The sequence below is a fragment of the Carassius gibelio genome, chromosome A10 (assembly GCF_023724105.1).
Source record: "Carassius gibelio isolate Cgi1373 ecotype wild population from Czech Republic chromosome A10, carGib1.2-hapl.c, whole genome shotgun sequence".
Taxonomy (NCBI): domain Eukaryota; kingdom Metazoa; phylum Chordata; class Actinopteri; order Cypriniformes; family Cyprinidae; genus Carassius; species Carassius gibelio.
Window position 1 is genome coordinate 18,995,794 of NC_068380.1, and position 25,358 is coordinate 19,021,151.

Sequence of the window (25,358 nt, forward strand, 5' to 3'; positions counted from 1 at the left end):
TCAATCGACCCGAGGCACCACTGGAGGAAAGGTGGACAGAGTCAGGAAGTTTGTGAACAATGTGATGGCCAAGTTTGTTCTCTGTGTTAATGGAGCACTGTCCATCATCCACACATAGTGTTTGACAAGCCTGGGCTATATTTAAATGATGAGGTTCATTTAAGCCCTAAGGGAAATAATATTTTTTAACTGATATTATCCAGTGTTTGAGAGACCACAGACCATAAACCTGATGCCGGATTGGTGCATGTTATGGGAAAGGTCTCCTGTATTTTTTTTAAGTACCTGTAAAAGTACCCAGCAGTGTTCAACAAATGCCTGACTTAATAAAAGTATTCCCCGGACTTACTGCTATGATCTTATTTTATTTATCTAGCATTTAAAAATAAAATAATATACAATGCATAAAATATAAACAGCTTCTTTGTTAAAAAACCTATAATAATAAATTAATATCTGGTATAATTAAATACTATTTGTATCATTTCATTTATAAAATACACTTAAATAGACCTGCTTTCTTTTCTGGGCTTTGCTTGTATGTCCAAATACCTGCTCGCTGTGAGAGGCCAGGTGATAATGTGGAGGCATTAGTGTTATTAGCATATGAAGAGAGGAGACCATCAGTTTACCAGACACTGCTGGGGGAACTGGGGGGTGTGGGGATTCTTTAAAACAAGTCACTTTGATTCAGATTGATCTGCTTCAAGATGATGTAGCTTGAAAAATAACCTGATTTTATTTTACTTTTTTATAATGCACTAGCCAGGAAAGACCATCATACACATTGTAGATACTGATATATATATATATATATATATATATATATATGTTTCAATGTTTAGTCTCCATTTTGTTCACTATTGCATGGTGATTTCTACACAGACTAAACCGTACATGCTAAACATACACAGCAACAGGTCTGAACCTGAACTGTACTACTAACTTAAAAAGATTAAGAACACTGCAATTAAAGTCTTTTAAATCATTGATGCAACTTATAAAAATTACATTTTCTGAATGAGGAATTGTTTTTTTTTTGTGTGGCTTAACGTGGGGTTTTGAGTAGACTTTTCTATTAAAATTATTAATTTTAAGTTTACTCTGTGACGTTACGTTGTTGTTCTAATCGACGCTCAGAAGAATCCATTCAACACGGAGGATAATCACAAGCCACTGGAGCAAACTTATGGAACAACTTGTAAGTACATCAAAACAATTGTGAAAATGTCTTATTGAATATCACGATAAAGGGATGTTTTTATTTTTGGGAAATGCTGTTTTTACAGAGCGCCCAAGAGCTTTTGAATGTGCATTGATTTGGATTCTATGTTAGCATCACTGCTTACAGAATGATGTTAACGTCTAAGAAGGACACTAATCTTAACGTTAGCTGGCATTTCGTCACTAAACGATCTGAATGTCACTGATGTTAACGGTGATGTTCAGGACTGCGTTTCTCAAAAGCATTATGAGCAAGTCGATTGTTGAGACCATTTGGTGTCAAATGTTTCTACACTCATCCTAGCCATACAGTGCTTTTTTTGGGGAAATGCCCTGGTAAATGTGTGTTTGTTTGGTCTGTTTTTAAACAACTAGCTTCTAAGAGTACTAATCCAAAATTAGGTTTAAGCTTACACACAGACATGAATATTGTAATATATTAAAATTACAAAAGAAATGTACAAACTTGTAGTAAACCTTTACAAATCTTTCTGAAACTGCAGGCTGAGCTGGATGCTGAATATAACAGAGTGAGCCTCAACACTTCAGGTACTGTAACTTCAAGTTGTGTGAAGTGTCCGAACTTAACAGGACACAGACTTGGCTTTCTCTTTTCCAATGTCGGTTAAACACTTTACGTTTTTGTGGTTTTCTAGGTTTCACCATATCAGAGACCTGCAGGATTTCACAGACATTCATCACAGTCTAAACGTCTGATCTTCATGTGAAGGCAAACACTAACTGCCTCCATCACCGTTTTTTTATTATTATAGTTTTTTTTTTTTTTACATGATGTCAACATTAAGGAGCTCTTCATGCTTTCCCAGTGTACATGTGTGAGAATAAATGTTCTTTAGGACATAAAATGTAAGAATTAACTGCCATAATAGATCTGAAATAAGAGTGGTGGAATTATGACGTCAGAGCTGCGGGTTGCTTTGAGATTTTCATATGTTTTTTTTTAATGGAGTTTTTCAATTTATGAATAAAATAGTGCCTGTGGTAAACATAACTTGACGATGCTTCTATTTATTTTCTACAGTGTAAACTGCACACACTCACAGCCTAAAACTTTCTTATTTAAATTAAAATTAAATAAAAAATTATTTTTAGCAGACACTTTTATCCAAAGCTATCAATCTTTACATATCATGTGTTCCTGGGGAATCAAACCCCCAAACTTGCGCTTGCTTGCTTATTTTTATAATTTTTTTGCCTATTTAGCTATTTATTAAAAACATCGTTTTTCAAAAAGACATGGTTAGACAGTGTCTGCTCTATTACAAATAATTTATATTTAAATCAATCAATAAATAACCTAAACCTGTGGCATTACAAGATGGAAAATATAGCCTAGAAAATATATTTCCACTTGCTCTGTCCTCCTGTTTCACTGCGGAGCTGCAGTTTAATCTGAACAGCTCTGAACGCTGAGTGGATGGTTAGATGCATGATGGGCTAGTATAAAAAAACAAAAAGGTCTTTCCAGCTTTAAGATAATTCTGCCTTATATATATATATATATATATATATATATATATATATATATATATATATATATATATATATATATATATATAATCTTGTCTCAGTTTTAAATTTGACTGTTAAATTATAAAGAATGACATTTTAACTGCTTTGGAACTACTTTGTCATCTGAATATTGATTTTAAGTATAGGGGAAAATCAATTAAAATTGTAAATCAGATTTTTTTATGAAAAAATTAGTTTTTTGTTTGTTTGTTTTTTAGGCCATATCGCCCAGCTCTAGAACGATCCCATGGTGAATTACTCTTCTGGGTTCTGATGTTAAAGTTCCCCCCACTCTGTTGGCATTACATATTAATGTCTACTTTAGTCTCTGACGATAAAGTTTTCCTCTCTGCACTTATTCCAGGATGAATTGAGTGAGACATGACTGACACAAGCCCCTCTCCTGCTGATTGTGTTATCATGGACAATGAAATGTCCTTCAAGCACTACAGCTGTGATGAGATGATCTTCCAGTGTTTCACATTCAGAAATACACAGATCGTGCGGTTTAAAAAAGGCTGAATATTTTTTGAGTTTTTGATTCTTTTTTTTAGTTAGTATTTGTAATTTATAAAGTACCAAAATAATTGCTAAATGAAAAACATTATGTATGATAAACAGTTTTAAGTACACTGCACTTAAACATTAAGCAAAAAGAAAGCTTTTTAGCTTGACTTGACTAAATTAATTCATGTAATTATTATAATGTATAAGTAAATAAAAAAATTTGCTTAAGAGTTGCTTAATTATTCTTTTTTTTTTTTTTTTTAGATAATTGGTGTCCACAAAAAAATTGAGTATTTAGAACTTATGGGTTTTTAGAGTGTAGAAGTGATGTGACTAAACTAAAGCACACTGGTCCCATGTTAGATGGTCAAGTGTGATGCTGGTTGACCTTACATTTAGCATCTTCACTATCTGTGCATGCAACGCCAATGTTGATCATAACACTAAAATACACGTTCTTGACATTCAACAAACACTGTAAAAAGATTTTAGGGTAAAAAAATAAAACCACATTAATACTACTAGTGAACAATCAAAAGTAATTTAAGTAATTTTTTGTAATATAAGTAATATACTAATATACATTATAGTCAAAATTGTGTATAAAGACAGATAATATGTGTAACTCATATGTCATTATTACATTCAGAAATAATGTAAAAAAATGGCTAAATAGAATTAAACTTAGTAGGCTTCTCATGGCAAAATCAGCCAAATAGACGTCACAATTCACCATCTAACTGGGGACCAAAGTCATTCTAACAGAATCTCTTGTGTGTGTATTTCCACACTGCTTAAACACCACAAGTGTTCTCAACCGGTCACATATTGACAGAAAACACTGTTTCTCCACATGCAGGTGCTCCATGGCTGTGAAAGAGGAACCTTTAGCATCAATATGCAGAATCTATGGCCAAATGTTATTTCCTGATGAAATTATATATTGGGGTACACATACTCATGGACATTTAGTGCAAGAAAGATTATAAAAGTATTAAAAACTATTTGTGTTGTATTCAAAGTCTTCTGAAGTCATACAATAAGTTTATGTGAAAAGTTTCAACATTGAGGTATTAATTGCTGAAAAAATTCCACTTCCATAAACACAGTCATCATAAAATACAGCTGAATTTGAGTTTGAGATAAAAGACATCAAAACTGACGTAATAAATGTCTCTGTCCTGTAAGATTTTTTTCAAGCATTTTTTATAACATCTGCTGAATAGTTAGTAAAGTATGCTACTCATGTCAAACAAAATTGTTTTTGACAGAAAAAAAGTTGTTTCATTAAACTCGAAATAATGTAAAATTTGCGTATTAAACGAATAAAAACTATAAACACTGTAGTCCACGGTAAACCCTTTAAATTTAACAGTATTCGTCAGTAGTAGAATTGTTGAGTTTTAAGCTCCAGAATCTTTAAAGTGCGTTTGTTATTCGAGAAAGGGCAAATCAGCCAGACATGTGTCGCACATCACCATCTAACTGGGGACCAAACTCATTTTATCAAACAAATGCACTCTTTACTATTAAACGTACTGACCTGCAATTGTTACCTTAAAGAGCTCTTTCTGCTGGTTTTACCCATACAATGTCAAAAGATTTGTTGGTGAAATCTGAAGTGTAAATTTGGTTCAATGATGTTCAATATTTTTTTTTAACTTGAACAAAATCAGTTAATTTCAATGTTTCCATGTTTAGGTCACCATTTTGTTCACTACTGCATGGTCATTTCTACACAGACTAAACTGTACATGCTAAACATACACAGCAACAGGTCTGTGCATGTAGTGGTGATTTCACTAGACTAAAGCACACTGGTCCCCTGTTAGATGGTGAAGTGTGACGCCTGATTGGCTGTAATAATTCACATTCTCACCATCTCTGAATGCTATGGCAAGGATGATAATATAATGTTACAATATATGTTGATTGTAACATTGATTTAGAAATTTAGCCAATTGAATATTTTCAAAGTTAACATGAAATTGGCAAGAAATGTCAAAGCAACCAAAGAGATGTCGCAGTTTACCATTTAACAGGGGACCTAAGTGTTCAGATCAACATTAGCATTATTCCATCTATCTGTTCTATCTATCTATCCATCTATCCATCCATCCATCCATCCATCTATCCATCTATCCATCTATCTATCTATCTGTCTGATCAAATTATCATCACTGATAGGTCCTTCTCAGGAATGGGTTTTGATTGCATTAATACGTTGAGAAGTGTATTGGGGTTAAGCAAAGAAAATGTCAAATAAATGTAAAAAAAAAAAAAATAATTATATATATATATATATATATATAGTTAATTATAAGAGGCATTACCTCTGCCCTTGAACTGTTGACAGCTGGCTGACTCTAATTATATTACTACTTTTTATTACTATTATTATTATTTGAAAAATAAAGAAACTAAGTACTAACAAACTAACTATAATGACACTTCTCAATGTGTCAGTATTATAAGTACATATACGTATATTGTGTATGTATGCAGTAAAAACTACATTTATTCAGACACCTTGAACATTTCAAACGCTATCACAGTTTATTTGCTATAGTTTAGATAATGGTAATAAAAGATGACAAGAACTCAGAGTTAACCTGTCAGAACAAATTCATCTTGATAATATCAGATAGCACTTAAACAAAAAATGGTCAGGTCTATTGTCAGAATATTTTTTATCAAATTTACTGGTAGTCTACTTTGAGGAATTTTTGGTTAGAATATGTCAGTTTTTCAAAATTATATATTGATTGTTGCATTAAAAAAAAAGCACACTGGTCCCCTGTTAGATGGTGAAGTGTGACGCCTGATTGGCTGACCTTACATTTAACAATATTTCACATTCTCACCATCTCTGAATGCTATGGCAAGGATGATAATATAATGTTACAATATATGTTGATTGTAACATTGATTTAGAAATTTAGCCAATTGAATATTTTCAAAGTTAACATGAAATCTTCAAGAAATGTCAAAGCAACCAAAGAGAGGTCGCAGTTTACCATTTAACAGGGGACCTAAGTGTTCAGATCAACATTAGCATTATTCCATCCATCCATCCATCCATCCATCCATCCATCCATCCATCCATCCATCTATCTATCTATCTATTAAAAAAATGCACAAATTGGCCTCCAAGATCAAACCGGTCCCCAGTTAGATGGTGAAGTATGACGTGATCTGTTTGTTTGCCTTTACATTTAACAAATTACATTTATTTATTTATTTCTGAATATAATGGCAATGTTGATAATACCCTACAAAAAATGGAGCCTCTGAAAAATGTCAGTGTTAAACAGCTAAAGTGGCATAGTTAAAAGGTGTTTTACTGAACTCAATTGAAATTTTTCAATGCAGCAAGTTAACATATAATATTGTTTAAGTTCACATATAATGTAGTTTCTTAAGTTAACATATAATATTGTTTCTTAAGTTAACATATAATGTAGTTTCTTAAGTTAACATATAATGTTGTTTAAGTTCACATATAATGTAGTTTCTTAAGTTAACATATAATATTGTTTCTTAAGTTAACATATAATGTAGTTTCTTAAGTTAACATATAATGTTGTTTTTTAACTTAACATATAATGTTAATGTGTCTGTGATGTAAGAAGAGGTGATTCAGTCTAACAGGCGTCACACGTCACCATCTAACTGGGGACCAAACTCATTTTATCTACCACATGCACTCTTTACTGACAGAAGTATTGACATGCAATTGTTATCTTAAAGAGCTCTTTCTGCTCTTTTTAACCCATAAATTTGTTTTGTTGATGTAAATTAAACAAACTAATAATGCTTTACTTGAGAAATTAATGTAATTATTTTTCTTCTCGCCTTTTATTGTTTGATTAGCATTAATGCCAACACTTAACTCAAGCCACAAGACAAGATTTTTACAGATACAAAAAAAGGAATCTTAATGACCAACTTCTGGTCTAAAAATGTTTGACTGGAAAAATCATCTTGTAATCAATATAATTTCAGTTCTACTTTCTGAGTATGAATTATCATATGCAGTAAAAACAACAACACTCAAGCTCTGTAAAAGGTTTTGTTCAACTGCCTGGATTCTCTCCTGCATGATTTTATCTGAGTCTCTTCAGACATTGGAACCGTTCATGAATTATGAGCTTCTAGAATTGGGATCACAATGTGTCGGTCATCACCGATGTGACGTTGAGAGTGACCGACTGAAAGTGAAATCCTTTTCACAAACTGAACATACAAATAAACACATAACAAATAACATAATAGTCGTATTAAGTAGAAACAATAAGTGCTCTCTATATATTCAAAGTTCAAATAGAGAAAGATAACAGATCTATAGACAACTACAAAACCTGTTATAGTCTACATACTAATAACAGTCTAGATATGTTATGAAGCCTAACTTGCGAGCATCAGGGAGACACTCTCAGAATGCGGGGTATTAAAATTGCTTTTAAATACGCCTACATGTTTCGATTTAATGATCGCGGGAACACTCGGCGGTGCTGAGCGTACATTATACATTACAAGACATTAATTTTGTCAGACACTCTACAACGAATCCTCCTTTGATGTTTCTTATAAGCCAATGAGGGTCATTTTTGTTTGTGTTGAACAGAAAAAAGTCAAATAATAAAAACAATTCCACACAGACTAAACTGTACATACTAAACATACACAGCAACAGATCTGTGCATGTAGTGGTGATTTCACTAGACTAAAGCACACTGGTCCCCTGTTAGATGGTGAAGTGTGACGCCTGATTGGCTGACCTTACATTTAACAATATTTCACATTCTCACCATCTCTGAATGCTATGGCAAGGATGATAATATAATGTTACAATATATGTTGATTGTAACATTGATTTAGAAATTTAGCCAATTTAATATTTTCAAAGTTAACATGAAATTGGCAAGAAATGTCAAAGCAACCAAAGAGATGTCGCAGTTTACCATTTAACAGGGGACCTAAGTGTTCAGATCAACATTAGCACTATTCCATCTATCTGTTCCATCTATCTATCCATCTATCCATCCATCCATCCATCTATCCATCTATCTATCTATCTGTCTGATCAAATTATCATCACTGATAGGACCTTCTCAGGAATGGGTTTTGATTGCATTAATACGTTGAGAAGTGTATTGGGGTTAAGCCAAGAAAATGTCAAATAAATGTAAAAAAATTATATATATATATATATATATATATATATATATATATATATATATATATATATATATATATATATATATATATATATATATATATAGTTAATTATAAGAGGCATTACCTCTGCCCTTGAACTGTTGACAGCTGGCTGACTCTAATTATATTACTACTTTTTATTACTATTATTATTATTTGAAAAATAAAGAAACTAAGTACTAACAAACTAACTATAATGACACTTCTCAATGTGTCAGTATTATAAGTACATATACGTATATTGTGTATGTATGCAGTAAAAACTACATTTATTCAGACACCTTGAACATTTCAAACGCTATCACAGTTTATTTGCTATAGTTTAGATAATGGTAATAAAAGATGACAAGAACTCAGAGTTAACCTGTCAGAACAAATTCATCTTGATAATATCAGATAGCACTTAAACAAAAAAATGGTCAGGTATTGACCTATTGGCAGAATAATTTTTATCAAATTTACTGGTAGTCTACTTTATGAGGAATTTTTGGTTATAATATGTCAGTTTTTCAAAATTATATATTGATTGTTGCATTAAAAAAAAAAGCACACTGGTCCCCTGTTAGATGGTGAAGTGTGACGCCTGATTGGCTGACCTTACATTTAACAATATTTCACATTCTCACTATCTGTGCATGCAATGGCAATGTTGATGATAACAATAAAATACCAGTTCTTGACATTCAACATACACTGTTAAAAAATTTTGGGGTAAAAAATATAAAAATAAACTTTTTTTAGCATTAGAGTGAAATAATATTGCTAATAATTCAGACACTATTTTGCCTCACTGTAATGTGGTCCTCCTGGATGTTTGAGAATATGAATGTTTTAAGAGTTTAGAAGAGTTTAGGAGTTTAAAAGACTGGTTTGTGTTCAATCTCCTCTCAGAGCCTCTCTGGAACAGCAGGCATTCAGACAATAGAGGAGTGTGAACGACGTGTGTGAATTTGCCCTTACAGTTCCTGCCCCGGCCTACAGGGGCGCTGCTGAGAATGAGTTTAAACACACACACACGTCCAGGTCCCCACTTGGTCAAAATTAAAAAAACTTCACCAGGGGCTTTTTCAGTTGATTTTAGCATGATTTAAGGCATGTCTAACAGGGGACCTGAAAAATGTCCCCTCTTAGCTCTGAGGTCCCCTGTTGGTGAGTGTGTAACGACACCATGGTCCCCTGTTGGATAGGTAGACAAGTACACACACACACACACACACATATATATATATATATATTGCAAAATTATTTTTTACCTTTACTTTTTTCATTTTCCTTTTTACTTCATAAATTATATATAATTTAATTAAATTTTACGTGTGTGTGTGTGTGTGTGCGCGCGCGTGTGTGTGTGTGTGTGTGTGTGTGTGAAAAAGTAATCTGAAGCTGTTTAACATAAGGCAGCAACATAAAACATGAAAACAAAGAAGGGACATGAATACCTTCGCAGGTTAATGCATAATTAAGTTTGAATTAATATATTTATCATTTATTTTGAATTAATTTATTTAAATTCACCAAGCACTTAATAGCATATTATTATGTGCACTTCACCTTTCTGAAAAATAACTGAAAAAGGGCCTCGAGTGCCCTTAATTTTTTTCCAAAGTATAAACATTTAGTTTGATTGTTGTATTCCTCTCATATTTGTGTGTGTTCTATCTTTACTGCTCCAACAGAAGAACGACGGTCAGTTCACTGTCATCCAGTTGGTCGGCATGCTGCGTGGCATTGCTTCTGGCGTGCGCTACCTCTCTGAGATGGGCTATGTGCACCGTGACCTGGCTGCCCGCAACATCCTGGTCAACAGCAACCTGGTGTGTAAGGTGTCCGACTTCGGCTTGTCCAGAGTGCTGGAGGACGACCCAGAGGCGGCCTACACAACCCGCGTACGTGCTACAGAGGATAAACACTGAGTCATGCTAACAGCTAACATACTACTCAATGAATCTATTAGCCGCCTCACAGCAGGGCTTTGTTTTTAACCTACATTCAAACCCAGTGCCACCAGTAGCATACTTTTTTACTTTTTACTTTTTTTTGTTTGGTGTTGACTGACATAATTAGCATAGCATAGCGTTCTTTGTCATCTGTTTCTTGTTTTGGTGTGAAACAGGGAAGTGTTTTATGGCTGTGTGAACTGTCGGCAGGTAAATTAAGACATGTCTCCTCAGTGCTGTCAGAGATGGATAGCACTCACACCGGAACAGTCAATAAGCGATTAGCATGCAGCAGCCGTCCACAGACCTAATGCTTCCTGTCACATTTCACAGCCTGACACCATTCCTTCCCAGCGATAATCACCTGTTAAGATGCTCTGACAAGACCCGTTTCTGATGTGAGATGTGAATGTCAGCGTGTTGTTTGTTTTGCAGGGAGGGAAGATTCCCATCAGGTGGACGGCTCCTGAGGCCATCGCCTACAGGAAGTTCACCTCGGCCAGTGATGTGTGGAGCTACGGCATCGTGATGTGGGAAGTGATGTCGTACGGCGAGAGACCATACTGGCAGATGAGCAATCAAGACGTAAGTCAAAACGAGCCCAGAATTCTATTAAACTGAGGTTAATGTGCTTTTATTGGCACTGCATTGTGTCTTCATAAGTGAAAGTGTGTTAAATATTGTACACAATATTGTCAATATTGTATAAAAAAAGTTTAAATTTCCAAACAAAAATAGTTCGAGTCAACACCACAGAGGAATTGTTGTCTTTCCGAGCAACACAGAAGTGTTTAGTTACTGAATGAATACACAGTTTTGAATGAATCAAGCGAGTCAATGATTCATTTCATATTTCAGTATGAAAATAATTTCTTAGTTAATGTGCAATTCATTTCAATTCAAAATGTAATTACTTGACATCCATAGTGTTTGTTATTTTTATACATATAATGATATAATGTCTAGTGATGATATAGTATGCTTTTATGAAAAAGATTCAGTTTCTGGGCAAGAGTAAAGTCAAAGTGCAGTTTTCCCCTGCAGTCTTTTAACACTACACCACAATAATTGCTTCCCATGGCTGTTTTAAGCGCTCACATGCTCTCTCGTATTTGCCTCAGGGGAAGTGAGAGCATTAGAATGCTGATGTCTATAAATAGATCAGGAAGTGAGGGTAAAATCTGAGCTGAACTGACATATCGAACGCCGTCAGCGGATTTTGGGGTTGGGTTGGGGCTGGATAAACTCTTTCTCCCACCGCGGCACATCTGCCTGCGGTCCAGTCAAAGGTCACCTGCTCAACAGCAGAATAGGAACACACAGGATGCTGGCTAATGGATATCAGGGTTAAAAATGTAAGTTTCAGGTTTTGCCCATGAGAATTTTAGGCTACTCTTAGCATTTCTGCACCGAAAGAGCATCGGCTCTTTGTAGACCGATATCTGCCAGCGTTATGGAGTTTCGGCTCAGACATAGTTTCTTTAAAAGACCTTATGTACAGTAGCTTTTTACCAGAAGCTAACGTCATCTATTGTTCCCTTGTCTCTCTCTAAATACAAACATGATCTCGCTGGATAGACACCGATACATTCAGTAAATAATAACAAATGGTTGTTTTTTGAGCGAGCATTTCTCATTTTCCTAACTGAAATAATAATAATAATAATAATAATAATAATAATAATAATAATAATAATAATAATAATAATAATAATAATGAAATATAAATATATAATTAATCATATATAATTAATTAATATATATTAATTAAGAAATAAATATGACAAAAACACAATCAACTGGTAAAAAAATGGAAATTGAGAATATTAAAATAAAAATAATAATTCAAAATACTGATGAACACAATAATAATATCTCAGTTATACTAATATAAAAACCGGTTGTGTGTAATATTATATTAGACTAATAAAGCCTAAGATGTTTATGAAACCTAGACAATTACTAATACGTTATCATGAATGTTAACATTTAGTAAATTTAAGTAAAATATTTATTTATATAAATATTAACAAATTATGCTTGAATAATTTCCCAGTTAAGTAAATATTGATTTCATTAATAATTCAAGTAAACAGCCATTCAGTATAAAAATTAAATTAATTATATATAATAAATGTGTAGTTGATTGCTGTGATCAGAGCAGTATTTTCAGCATCATTCCTCCAGTCTTCAGTGTCACATGATCCTTCAGAAATCATTCTGATATGCTGATTTACTGCTCAAGAAACATTTCTGATTATTATTAACAGTGCTGCTTCATATCTTTTTCAGGAACTCTCTGACCCCAAACTTGTAAACGGCAGTTTATGGATCAGTGTCTATCCAAACAAACCAACATATGGCCTAAATGTAAAATAAGAATACCTACAGTACAAATGTTAATGCAGTAAAAACTCTGCATCTTTTTAACTATTATTAAAGCACTGCAGTCTCAGATACTGGAAAACACGCAGTACACGGCAGCCAGCCACCTCTCTGCCTTTTGTTATGTAGATGCGCATGTCATATGTCCATGTATGAGATGACAAGTATATTTGCAGGTAGAGATGAAACACACGGCGATGCCTGAGTTTTCCCAGCATATCCCAGAAGGAGGTGCACATAGCAGTCATGGTTTTATCAAACACGACTGACCTTTTTTCCTCCTTTACAGTTGTCAGTGACGGCTTCATCTCGTTCTGTGCTCCATCATTAATCTGTTTCACAGACGCTTGGGAAGGGAGAGTTATTTGATGTTTTATTTAGCAGTTTCTTGAGGGTTCCCCTCAGATCTCGGCTTCCTCGGCTCAGTTAGACGCTTGTGTGTTTCTCTGGCTCTGTCTGTCTGTCAGTCGGTCTCTTTCTCTTTCTCTGAGTCTTTTCCGCGAGGGATTGCTCTCTGAGCTGCTGGTGTTGTAGTGCTGCTCTTTGTGATGTGAGAGTGGGGGGGGTGGGAATTTAGAGAGAAGATGCTCTTTGTTGATTCAGGGCTCTGATTTATGCTGCCAGAAACCTATCTAATAGATATATCATCATAGATATATTCACCCTGCAACACAACAGGACATCTTCTTTAATTATATATATTATCTGTCAACTGATACACTACAATAGCACATATACCAGTCAAAAGATGATTCTCAAATAGTACATAAAGTTTTGTAGTATATATATATATATATATATATATATATATATATATATATATATATATATATATATATATATATATACATACACACACACACACACACACACACACACACACACACACATATACTGCTCTACAAAGGCAAAATACCTTAACTTAAGTGTGAAACTGAGAAAAATGACTTTAAAGTTTTTTAGGGCACTGGAAATGTAACAATTAGATGTTCTAGTTATGAAAATTATCTACATTTAAAAAAATTGTGAGCTCACACTTGATTTTTTCCCCATTCTGAAGTTAATGTAGTCTGCCTTTGCATTGTCTGCAAAACGTGAGAAGTCACGCAAAGCCAAAAGGCAGTAACTTCCACATTGTCAATATTTGGTTGCTGATCACAATTTGGAATAACATTGTTATAGTAACATCTGTATAACATCTAGTGATGATGATCAATTGTAAAGGCAAGTTTGTTTTATTTTCACTGCCTAAGAATGAAGATCAGAAGAACTAATGGCTAAAATTCAGTTTTACCACAATACCATAGCAGTACAACAAATCCCTTTTGTTGTGTTCACAATATTTCACTGATGACTGCTTTTCTAATCTCGGTGAGTACAGCAGGATTTTCAGAGCGTTTGGCCATAAAAAATGGTTCATTACCAACTTTATTTAGACCAACGAGCATCTCCGAATCACAACGCGAAGTATGATTATGAAGTTATGTGTTTGTTTTCTCCCAAGCGTCTTATCAGTATGTGTGCTGTCTGCAGCCTTTGTCTGTGCTGATCGTCATGTACAAACACGTCATTAAAATGAAGTGTAACAAGTGATGCTAACAGATATTCTGTGATAAAGTAATCCATATGAAAACAACGCGATGTCCGTTTTTCACGTTTCCATTCATTATATCTAATGTGACCACGCCCCCGCACTGAACGCACTATTCAGATTCAAACTGAAGCGCGCGGCTTGAATACACACACACAGAAGAAAAAGCAGCGAGACTGTTCAAGTTTTTTTATTTTACTGTTTGCTTCGCGATGAGAGGAATAAGACACAATTCACCCCAAACAGATGCTAACGCATAGTTTACCGTGGAGGTGTGTGCGGAACAACCAATCAAAGCTGACTATTACAGTTGACCAATCAGAACACAGTATGCTACCGAAAGGTGGGGTTTAAGGAAACTGAATCTTTTGAACAGCTAAGCACGAACCATTTGGGGATCTCTGAGAATTGAGGTAATTTTAAAATGATATTTTGACAATGCTTTTTTAACCTTGGGTGGATTTAAACCTATTGTACAGGACTTATAAACAGTGATAGGAAGCTTAGAATTTTCATCTTACTGGCTCTTTAAGGTTTTCTTTATGTTTCTTTTTTATTTTATTGTAACAAGCAGACTTTAAGTTAGACATGAGTGGATACTGTTGATATCAATGATATCAAAATAACGTAAAATAATCCTAGACGTAGCAGAATTGCTTTTATATTGACTTGTACGAAATCTAAATCTAAAAGAACGATTTGTGGATTGATGTGAACGCCAACAAATGGGAGCAATGCTCAGAATGCTTGTGGATTAAACATCTCCCAAGATGTTCATTGCCATGTATTGATTTTATTAGGTTACAAGAAAAGGTAGGATATGGATTTAATTGCGAACTGTTAGTATGCGACTGATTTTATGATTGATCATGCTAGCTGCGACATTCAAGTCCACACTCATCCAAATAGAAGTGACAGCCTGATGAACAATCTGCATTACAAAAAGAAAATAAAAATCTTTAAAGGTTATTCAAAATTACGTATTGCTGGCAAGGTAGGCCTATCTAGTTTGCTAATTTTATGGAGCTATCTAATTTGTTTGTCTACTCCTTATTTAAAATGCAGCAGACTATAATGGCCAGTAAAACAAAGGCAGAACACTGTATAATTCGAAACCAACACCGTAACTTCATATTGACGCGTGGCTAAACAAATCCAGAATGCCGTAACTCAATTTGAGCGTTCCAAACAAAGTGAAATAGAGGTAACTGGTGTTATACGGTGTTCTACCTTGGTTTCAAGATACTTGACTCAAGATACTTGTACACATTATAAACGATGTCTTGAATGTCCCCAGAATATCAATAACCCATTTTCAACAAAAATCTAAGTTGCGGTCTTTTGTCTTTGCAAAAGCAGTATATTATTGATGTAAAAAGTATTTGTTTATTTATGTTGTATTAACTTTTAATAAAAGCAACTTTACTGTCACTTTTGATCAATGTAATGTAAATAAAAAAGATTAATGGGCTATATATGTATGTGTGTGTGTGTGTGTGTGTGTGTGTGTGTGTTATATATATATATATATATATATATATATATATATATATACTTACTATAGTAAGTATATTATATATACTATACAAATTTTTTTATATTAATGATGCTGTAACAGTACTCTTACAAACATTACATAAATACAATAAAGTAATATATATAATAATAATTAGCAAAAAAAATAAATAAATAAATAAAAAATATATATATATTACTACTTAATATTACTATTAATAATGATTTAACTGAACTATATATATATATTTTTTATAGTGTGTGTGTGGGTGTATATATATATATGTATATGTGTGTGTGTGTGTGTGTGTGTGTGTGTGTGTGTGTGTGTGTGTATATATATATATATATATATATATATATATATATATATGTGTGTGTGTGTGTGTGTGTGTGTGTGTGTGTGTGTGTGTATATATATATATATATATATATATATATATACATATATATATATATATATATATACATATATATATATATATATATATATATATATATATATATATATATATATATATATATATATATATATATATATAGTGTTCCTGTAGCTCAGGTAGTAGAGCATTGCGTTGTGAAGTGCAAAGTTTGGGGTTTGATTCCCCGGGAAGACATGATAGGTAAAAATTGATAGCCGGAATGCACTGTAAGTCGCTTTGGATAAAAGTGTCTGCTACATGCATACATTTTAATGTAATTTAATATATATATATTAACATTTTACATGTAAACATTTTATTTATTTATTTTTTTTTTTTTATAATGCTCATTAGAGCATGGACTTGTTAGCCAAGAGTGGAGTCTACTGTGTACTTCATATGAGTAGCATCAAACTTTTTACAATGTGTAGTTGTTGCTGAAGTAGAGCAATCAAATAAGTGTTTTGTCTTTTTTTTTCTTTTTTTTTTTGAGGTTCTGGTTCACTAAGAAGGCAGCTAGTAGACGGCGAGGTCAGTGTGTGACTTCACCACCTGCTCTCAGCAGCAATCCATGAAGCAGAACAATCTGTGTTCGGACACTGAAGGCACATCATATATTTATTGTGGAACATGATGTAAAGCTCCTGCAATCTCTTCTGTTGTCTCAGGTGATAAAGGCAGTGGAGGAGAACTACAGGCTGCCGGGTCCCATGGACTGTCCGACCGCCCTCTATCATCTCATGATGGACTGCTGGCAGAAAGACAGGAACAGCCGGCCCAGATTCGAGGAGATTGTCAGCATACTGGACAAACTCATCCGCAATCCCAGCAGCCTCAAGGGTCTAGTTAACCCATCAAACAGGTAGACGACCAGCCGTTATTGGTTGTTCCTTTGTTCTTGTTCTTTATTGTTCCAATCAGAGTATATACTAATTATGTTGTTATTTACAGCATGTGATTAATGTTGACTGTGAGATCACAAATGATGTCACGTCTGTGAAGCATTGATAACCGAGGGCTAAGCACCCTTGTACATGGTTGTCTCTTGAAATCAATGTTTAATGACACTTATGACAAAAACGTGCTCACATTTAATGATTTAATGTTGCGTTAAACTGAAGTGACAGTGTGCAAATGACTTCCAATTACTGTGATTATACGTATAGAATACATTTGGGGTCTGTATTCTTACATGATGGAATCATCTATTATCTGTAATTGTGTTATGCAATTATGTCCAGGTATAATATTAAATTGATTTTGAGTCTGGGAATGTTTTGTGGGCTGCTTTATTGCACTGTAATTTTCTTTATTCGCCTTGGATAATAGTCTTAGCAAGTGTGTCCAAGAGATCACTGATAGTGCTGCACGATATTGGGAAAAAATTACATTGCGATATTTAATTTTTCTGGGATATATATTGCGATATGAAATATAATCACATTTTTTCTTACAAACAAAAATGGGGTGAGCACACTTACATTCTTATTTTAAATGATTTAAACTTCGACACCATCGTGTCAATTGATTAATTTGCGCGAGGGAGAGAGCAAGACAGTGCTCGTGTTGTTTGAAGACGTTGAGCGTGCAGCCGGCGATCGCTCTCTTGCTCTCTCTCTCTCTCTCTCTCCCTCTCTCACGCGCGCACGCTCGCTCGCTCGCTCGCTCTCTCTCTCTCTCTCTCTCTCTCTCTCTCTCTCTCTCTCTCTCTCTCTCTCTCTTGCAGACTCTTTCTCTCACACTCTCTCTCGCGCTTGCTCTCTCTCTCGCACGCTCTCTCTCTCTTGCGCGCGCGCACTCTCTCTCTCTGGCCCATACAGTTAATGAATAACGGATCAACTACGACAGCCTACATCGGACATCCTGCAATGTGACTATCGTGGATTCGTACATCGCGATATCGATGCTTAAACGACACATCTTGCAGCCCTAATCACTGATTATATTAATATCGATAGTCATAATACGCCTTTTCATTTAACATGCATATGAAAGCAAAATTATAAGTTTCATACTAATATTTCGGTTGCACTTTATTTTACAGTACGTGTACTAACATGTACTTATAGTGTACTTACAGTGTATTTATCTAAGAAAGTTCTGGTAACACAAGGTAACTACATGGGGTAGGGTTAGGTTTAGGGGTAGGTTCAGGGTTACTACCTAGTTATTACATAGTTATTGTAATTACTATAATAAGTAAATAGTATGTACATGAGGAACAGGACTGTAAAATAAAGTGCTACTAATATTTCCTCTGCATTTTTTTTTATGTTTTGTCAAATAGCAAATGTAGAGTACTTTAAAAGTTTGAGACCCCATTTATTTGTATTCATTTTTTTTAAATGTAACATTATTTGCAAATTTATTGCAAATTCCATTGAAATTTAGTCATTAAAAAAAAAAAAAAAAAAAAAAAAATATATATATATATATATATATATATATATATATATATATATATATATATATATATATATATATATATATATAGATCTCAGATTTCCAGTTTAGGCTCATGCTTTTCTATACTAGCAAAATTATTACAATATAATAACACAGTTATTATAGTATTATAACACAATTATCATATTACACATTTTGAGGTGGAAACTTGCATCATAAATGTACTTAAAGCCGGTTAGATGGTGCATTATTCTTTGAGTCAACACAGATCTGTAATCTTTGTTATTATTATCCAGCCTTCAGCTGTAATGTCAGGTTGATACATCCATTTGTTCACCACTGTACCTGTCTCTCCCACAGAGTGTCCAATTTATTAGTGGAGCACGGGAGCCCTGAGGGCTGTGTATTCAGATCGGTGGAAGAATGGTTAGAGGCCATAAAAATGGGTCGATACACTGAGCTTTTCAAGGAAAGTGGATACACTTCTCTGGATGTTGTCACTCAAATGACCTTGGAGTAAGTCATCTGTTGTGGAGGTCATGGAGCCTCTTTCACGTACTGTTAAGAGTGTATTGAGAGTGTTTTTATCAGAAGGGAATTTTATGATGTGAAAGAGATGCAGAATAATGTACTGTAATTTAGGTAATGGTTTCCAGAGATGAAATGTAACTTTTAACAATAAAAACAAAAAGTTAATTATAACAACTTGTTTAAACCACATATGACATAATATATATAAACTGATTTTTTGTTCTGTTGCAGAGATCTTAGGAGGGTTGGAGTCAATCTGGCCGGCCATCAGAAAAAGATCCTCAACAGCATTCAGGAGATGCGAGTCCAAATGATGAACGCCACTATGCCCATCTGAGAGTGGCCTCAGAGGAACCTCCAGGAGTAGCCTAGCACTTTCTACAGACACTTATTTATTGAACGGAACTATTGAAAGAAAGAAACGAAATGACCCTGATGAAAAAAACTAAACACTGGATAGATGGACAAACGGTTACGGTTTCGTTTGTGCAAAGCCTCCAAACTAAAGTGACAAGAGGAACTGGACTGAAATGTTGAGTGAATATTTTGGAAAAGTGTGGCACATCTCCAGGTAGGACTACTTACTTGGGATCAAGTGTCTCTGGGCTGAATGTATAGCATTTTTCCATGACCTCATTCAACAATCTTATTACCTCTGGAATACCACGAGAGACTGCGGTCACTTTCAGCTCGGATGTTTTTCAAAACAAGTTCTCCTAGGGCAAATTCAGACAGTAAGACTGAAGTCATATCACGGGCTGAGGAAATGTACAGTGTGGTGGTGTTAAAGCAATAGTAGATTTTGAGCTTGATGTTGATTTTACTTCATTTTAAATGATTGCTTTCATTGTTTGAAAAAGACGACAGAGCAATGGACAGGATGGTTTTCTTTTTGCACAATATGCGTGTGGTGAAGGGCAGAGGAGATGTGTTTGTTTTTGAAAATGTCACACGTTTCAAAACCACAAATTAATTTTAGTTCCACTGATGTTTTGGTGTTTTGTGTATAAATAATGTACAGTTGTGTTGTTGAAGTGGGGCTCAAATGCATCCATTGATGATCATGTGAGGTTGATTTTCTCTTAGTGCACAGGTGGGCTAACATACTATGTATATTCAGTCCGGTCCGGTCAATAAATATTTGTATTGCCTTTCAGTGCTTCATTAGATAGAAAAATGAGTTGTTTTGCCGTCAATGTGCGATCTCTACTGTATTCTGCTACCTATCATTTTGCCTCGCTCAGTTTTCACATCTAGGAGGATACCCCATTCACTATCTTAAATCAGATTTTGGGTTTTACTGTGTGTAATGATATAACCTTTGTAATCATCGGGAAGAAGGAGGCGGGAACCGGTGCACAATCAATGAAACTTCAATCATTCAAAAATAAACACAAAACAGCGCACCAGCCCCTCACGGACGACTGGTGTGCATAAATTCAAAGCAAAACATAAAATATTGTCCAGGCCTGGTCCTCTCTCGTCCTTCACTATAGTCGCTCCAGTTTTATATCCTTCCATCTCCTACGTGGGACTCCATACCGGCGGTGGGGCGCAGGTGTAGTTCATCTCCAATCACTACACCTGGCCTCACTCCTCGTTCCCACGTCTCTTGGCCCCGCCACACTGTGCACAAGTAATTATTGTTTTCTGGATAACCTTTAATTTGCTCCATATTAAACAACATTCTTTTTTTGGCTAGTAGCAAATAACAATACGTCATGATACTGTGAAATACGTCACATTATGGAAGCAAAATGGGTTGTGATTATCATTTCATGTTGGCTTTAAGCTGGTTCAGTATGTCAGGCATTAGTAAAATCAGTGAGAATAAGTTTGTGTGCCACATCTGAGGCAGCCTGTGGATTACTGAAGACAATCATTTTGACTCGTCCCTCTCTGTACAGACAAGCTGTGAATTGTGTATATTTAGAGTTAATAGACTATCAATCTTATCACAAAATTATTGATCTGAGAGACAGTGATGGTTCACAACACATTTTTATTGTGATGGTTTTATCAGCTGTCTGGAATCTCATTCTGACTGCACCCATTCACTACTACATCTTAGATGTCCTGAGGTTGAGGACATTTTCAGCCAATTTTCATTTTAGGGGTGAATTATTCCTTTAAAAGTTATTATTATTACAGTTTTATGGTATCAACATAATGACACATTTTACAGAACATCTCCAAAGCATTGCAAATGTAGTAGATGACGATAACGCAGTTAGCCTAGCATGCTAATGTTATCAGTTGCCTTTGTGCTTTCCCGACCTCTCAAACTCCAGGAGTAACTCTCAAACTCTATTGTGTCGCAATCCTATTTTCTTCCATCTGTATGTACACTGAGGTACAAGTCGAAATTATCATCTGTGGTAAAAGGCAACATGCCACACATTACAGATACTACTCTATAGATCTCAGAATAAAAATAAATGTTGAACGTTTGGACACATAGTCAGAAAGTACTCACTCAAAACCAAATTCCAGACATTAGGTAATTTCTACTCATATTTTAAGGCCACAAATATTACAGCAAATGTTGTTAACACTTTGTTGAAATCTTGTAAAACATCTTAAGAATTTCTTCAAAGTATGGTCAGTATAATATTTTCAATAAGTCCACTCTGGTAGATTTTTAAATTTTAATTTAATGATATTTAACCTTAGTAACCTAATGCTCCTAATCGAAAGTGCTCAAGTGCCTGTGAATGTGTGAGTACATTATAAAAATCCATAAATATTCCTGAGGAGCTAATCATAGGTTCATTGCCAAAATTAATAATCTGATTTTGTCTTTTTTAATAGTGTTAATTGTTGCGATGAATGTCACTTCTGACATACCGGGAAACGGGTCTTTTACACAATGCATTCATTTGGTATTTTACTGTATTTTCAGAATAAGAGCAAATAGTTTTACAGATAAAACTGTACACTGAAAAACATTGGTTACTCTTTATTTTAAGGTGTCCTTGTTACAGTGTGATTATACATTTAAGTACTGAGTAATATTAATTAACTACATGTACTTACTATATGTTAAGGGTGAGGATCATGGTTTGGCTTAGGGTTACTTGCATGCAATTATAAAAAAAAAAAAAAACTGTTATTATAATAGTAAGTACATGTAACTTGTGTAATAAATACACCTTAAAATAAACATTTTAGCACAACCAACCCACACACCAATATTGCAAAATTCTTGAGTGTTTTCAGATTTGTGGCTGTTGTTTATTGTAGTGATATTTCTCCATAACCATTGATCATATCTGCCAGAATTCATCATGTTTTACAAGCAAGTTTGACCTATTATCAGCTTGTTTTCTCTGAAAATATATGCATTTGGATGATTTCAATCTGTAGTCATTAACATAGAAGAGATATGCCTTTCATTTGACATTTATGATTGTGGTTACACAAAATGCATCTAATTTACACATGGAGCTGCAATTAAGATCCTTTCAGGTTAGTTCAGTGTTTCTGAATAACAGCAAACACAAAGTAACACAATTAACTCCTACAACCTATTTGATCTGTGTGAAATTAGCTTACCATCCTCCAAAAACACATTTAAAACAATGACTTTAGCATAAATGAATCGTTTCCAAACATTTATGCTAATACAAAATTGTATGAATGGTATTGGTGGGCTGTGGATTACAAATGCATTTTATCAGCATTAATGGCTGTCATTATTATATTTGGTCCAACAAAGAGAGGGAAATGAAAAGCACAGAAAAAAAAAGTAGTTTCTATGTGATAATTGTTTGTCCATTACCTTCTGCTGTGTTTTGTTGTGTAAATGTCTTTTGTAGTGTAATATATTACATTTTATATTTTTTGGAATAAACTGGTGAGAAACCCAATATTGTTCTTTATTGTTTTGTAGAGTTCTTTATGCAATGCGGCCTTGGTTTTCACGATTTTTATGTTATAAGTGCAAGACGCCACTCAAAATTCACTTTCAAAACATATCCAGGCTCAAAACATACACATTAGTTCCAACCCTGATTAAATGCTATGGCCTGTAAATTTGTATTAACCCTTAAGACTCTGATGAACTTGTCGAGGTGAGTTTGATGGGGGTTTGTGTTAAACTCTGCAGGACAGAGAACCTCGGAGTAGAACTGAAAAATCCTAGCATAAATGGTTTTCTACGGTCATTTTTCTCTTTCAGGTTGACTACTGCCATAGTGGAGCAACAGTCTGAAGCTTGCTGAGCAAGTTAGTCACAGTTTGCTACACTGTACACATGCTTATATCTGGCTGCTGAATAATAACACATTTGAAATTTGAAACAACTCTATCGCCGTCTTGAGTACTGAGATTATTTAAATACTGTACCATTCAATATGGCTTCACAATTGAAATGCATTGCATTTGTTTTTTGTGGCCTTGTAAAAAGTACTTGTAGCAATCTTACAAGTCTATTTAAAATAATAATAATAATAATAAAAATAATTGCAGATAATATAATATGTATGCAATACAAAGCCCCTTAAGACACCTTTATTTATATAGCGCTTTAAACAAAATACATTGCGTCAAAGCACTGAACAACATTCATTATGAAACAGTGTCTCAATAATGCATTTCTGCATTTGACATTGAGAGCATAGGCCATAATTTAGATATATTTTTGAGATGGAAAAATGCAGTTTTACAAATGCTAGAAATGTGGCTTTCTAAGGAAATATTGCGATCAAATAGCACACCTAGGTTCCTAACTGATGACGAAGAATTGACAGAGCAACCATCAAGTCTAAGACAGCGTGTACACTTAAGTGTACACTTTTTTATGATTATTTCCTGACACACTTGAGTAGACTATTAAAAAGAGCATATTGTAATAATGTCAAATTAAACATTTTACGAATTGTGATTGCCCGAGTACCTCAAGCATGTGACGGAAATGTTACGCCTCTTAACATATTGTGATGCCCTGTCCAGCCGGAGCGAAGAGACATAAACATAAAACCCATTGTAAACGTGATATAAATCTGATTTCTAGTCGTTTTCTTTTGAAATGCAAAAACAAAGTAGTTTCGCATTCTCAACAAAACAGCGTCACACACCGTGGCCTTGAGCGAGCAGAGGCCAGAGGCCCAGATTGAGTAGCGGATTCTATGAACGAGCGTCCGTTGGTCTTGTGGCGCTTCTTCCATGGTGAAAGTAGATTCGGCGATCCACAGTGCAAAGTTGATGTATTTCCTCAGCAACCACGACAGATCAACTCCAGGCATGATAAAGTGGATGTAGTCCTCTTTTGGAAGGTCAAACAAATTAGTTTAGCTTTAACAGTAAAACACATAGCTTCTATACGACATGACGGCGGGAACAACAATACTACAACGAGAATAAAATGTATGCCTTCTTTCTTCGTGTGAACATCTGGGTGGTGTTATGCAAATCTTCCCACATACTGACGTAGACATGCGGGGGGCGTGTTAGAACGAGCCTTTTCAGGGGGGTGTGGACGAGTGTTTACTTTGATAAAGAATATCTTCTTGGGTTTGAGACTTTAGTCTTTGGAAACTATACAGATCTTCTTTATGCACCAAGAGCTTGTAACACTCCAGGGTGAAAGGAAAAATGTAAATCGCATCATATGAGCCCTTTAAGTGTATTAAATCGCAACTTCTTCATAACAAATGTGTAATGACAAATATATTTAAATAGTTGTATGTATTTTAGTGAAGTCACAAATGTTTTTCAGTCAACTACACAGTACACTTTAACCATATATTTTATATGCAAAAGACTTATGAAGTTTCATATAAGTGTGCTCAACCAATTGCATGCATTTAGCATGCCCAGAATCTTTTAAAAGTATGTTAAAGTGTGCTACTTTTTCACAAGGGTGTATTTGCATATAGTATACGTGCTTAGAAGTTCGGTCTCCAAAAAAGAAAAGTTTCCAGACTGATGGATACATCTATAAACTATATTTAAGCTATGTGAAGGATCTGTGTCATGAGGTGTATAAATAATTATTTTAATCTTGCATGAATCTCTTACATGAAGTTATAGTTTTTTTTTTTTTTTTTTTTTTTTTTTTTTTTTTGTAGCCATATATGACCGACT

The 25,358-nt window shown here is 34.4% G+C and overlaps 1 protein-coding gene across 2 annotated transcripts in view; it reads left to right on the forward strand.

Annotated features, from left to right (window-relative positions):
- The window catches only part of LOC128021461 (ephrin type-A receptor 5), a 109,966-nt gene extending 86,826 nt beyond the window's left edge, over window positions 1–23,140 (forward strand). For both annotated transcript variants that reach the window (XM_052608695.1, XM_052608696.1), the window contains exons 13-17: window positions 10,161–10,370; window positions 10,857–11,006; window positions 17,003–17,196; window positions 19,101–19,256; window positions 19,503–23,140. In XM_052608695.1, coding sequence (XP_052464655.1) covers window positions 10,161–10,370; window positions 10,857–11,006; window positions 17,003–17,196; window positions 19,101–19,256; window positions 19,503–19,608 — 816 coding nt within the window. In that variant the 3' untranslated portion in view covers window positions 19,609–23,140. The remainder of the gene's footprint in view (window positions 1–10,160; window positions 10,371–10,856; window positions 11,007–17,002; window positions 17,197–19,100; window positions 19,257–19,502) is intronic.
- The last annotated feature ends 2,218 nt before the right edge of the window (window positions 23,141–25,358 follow it).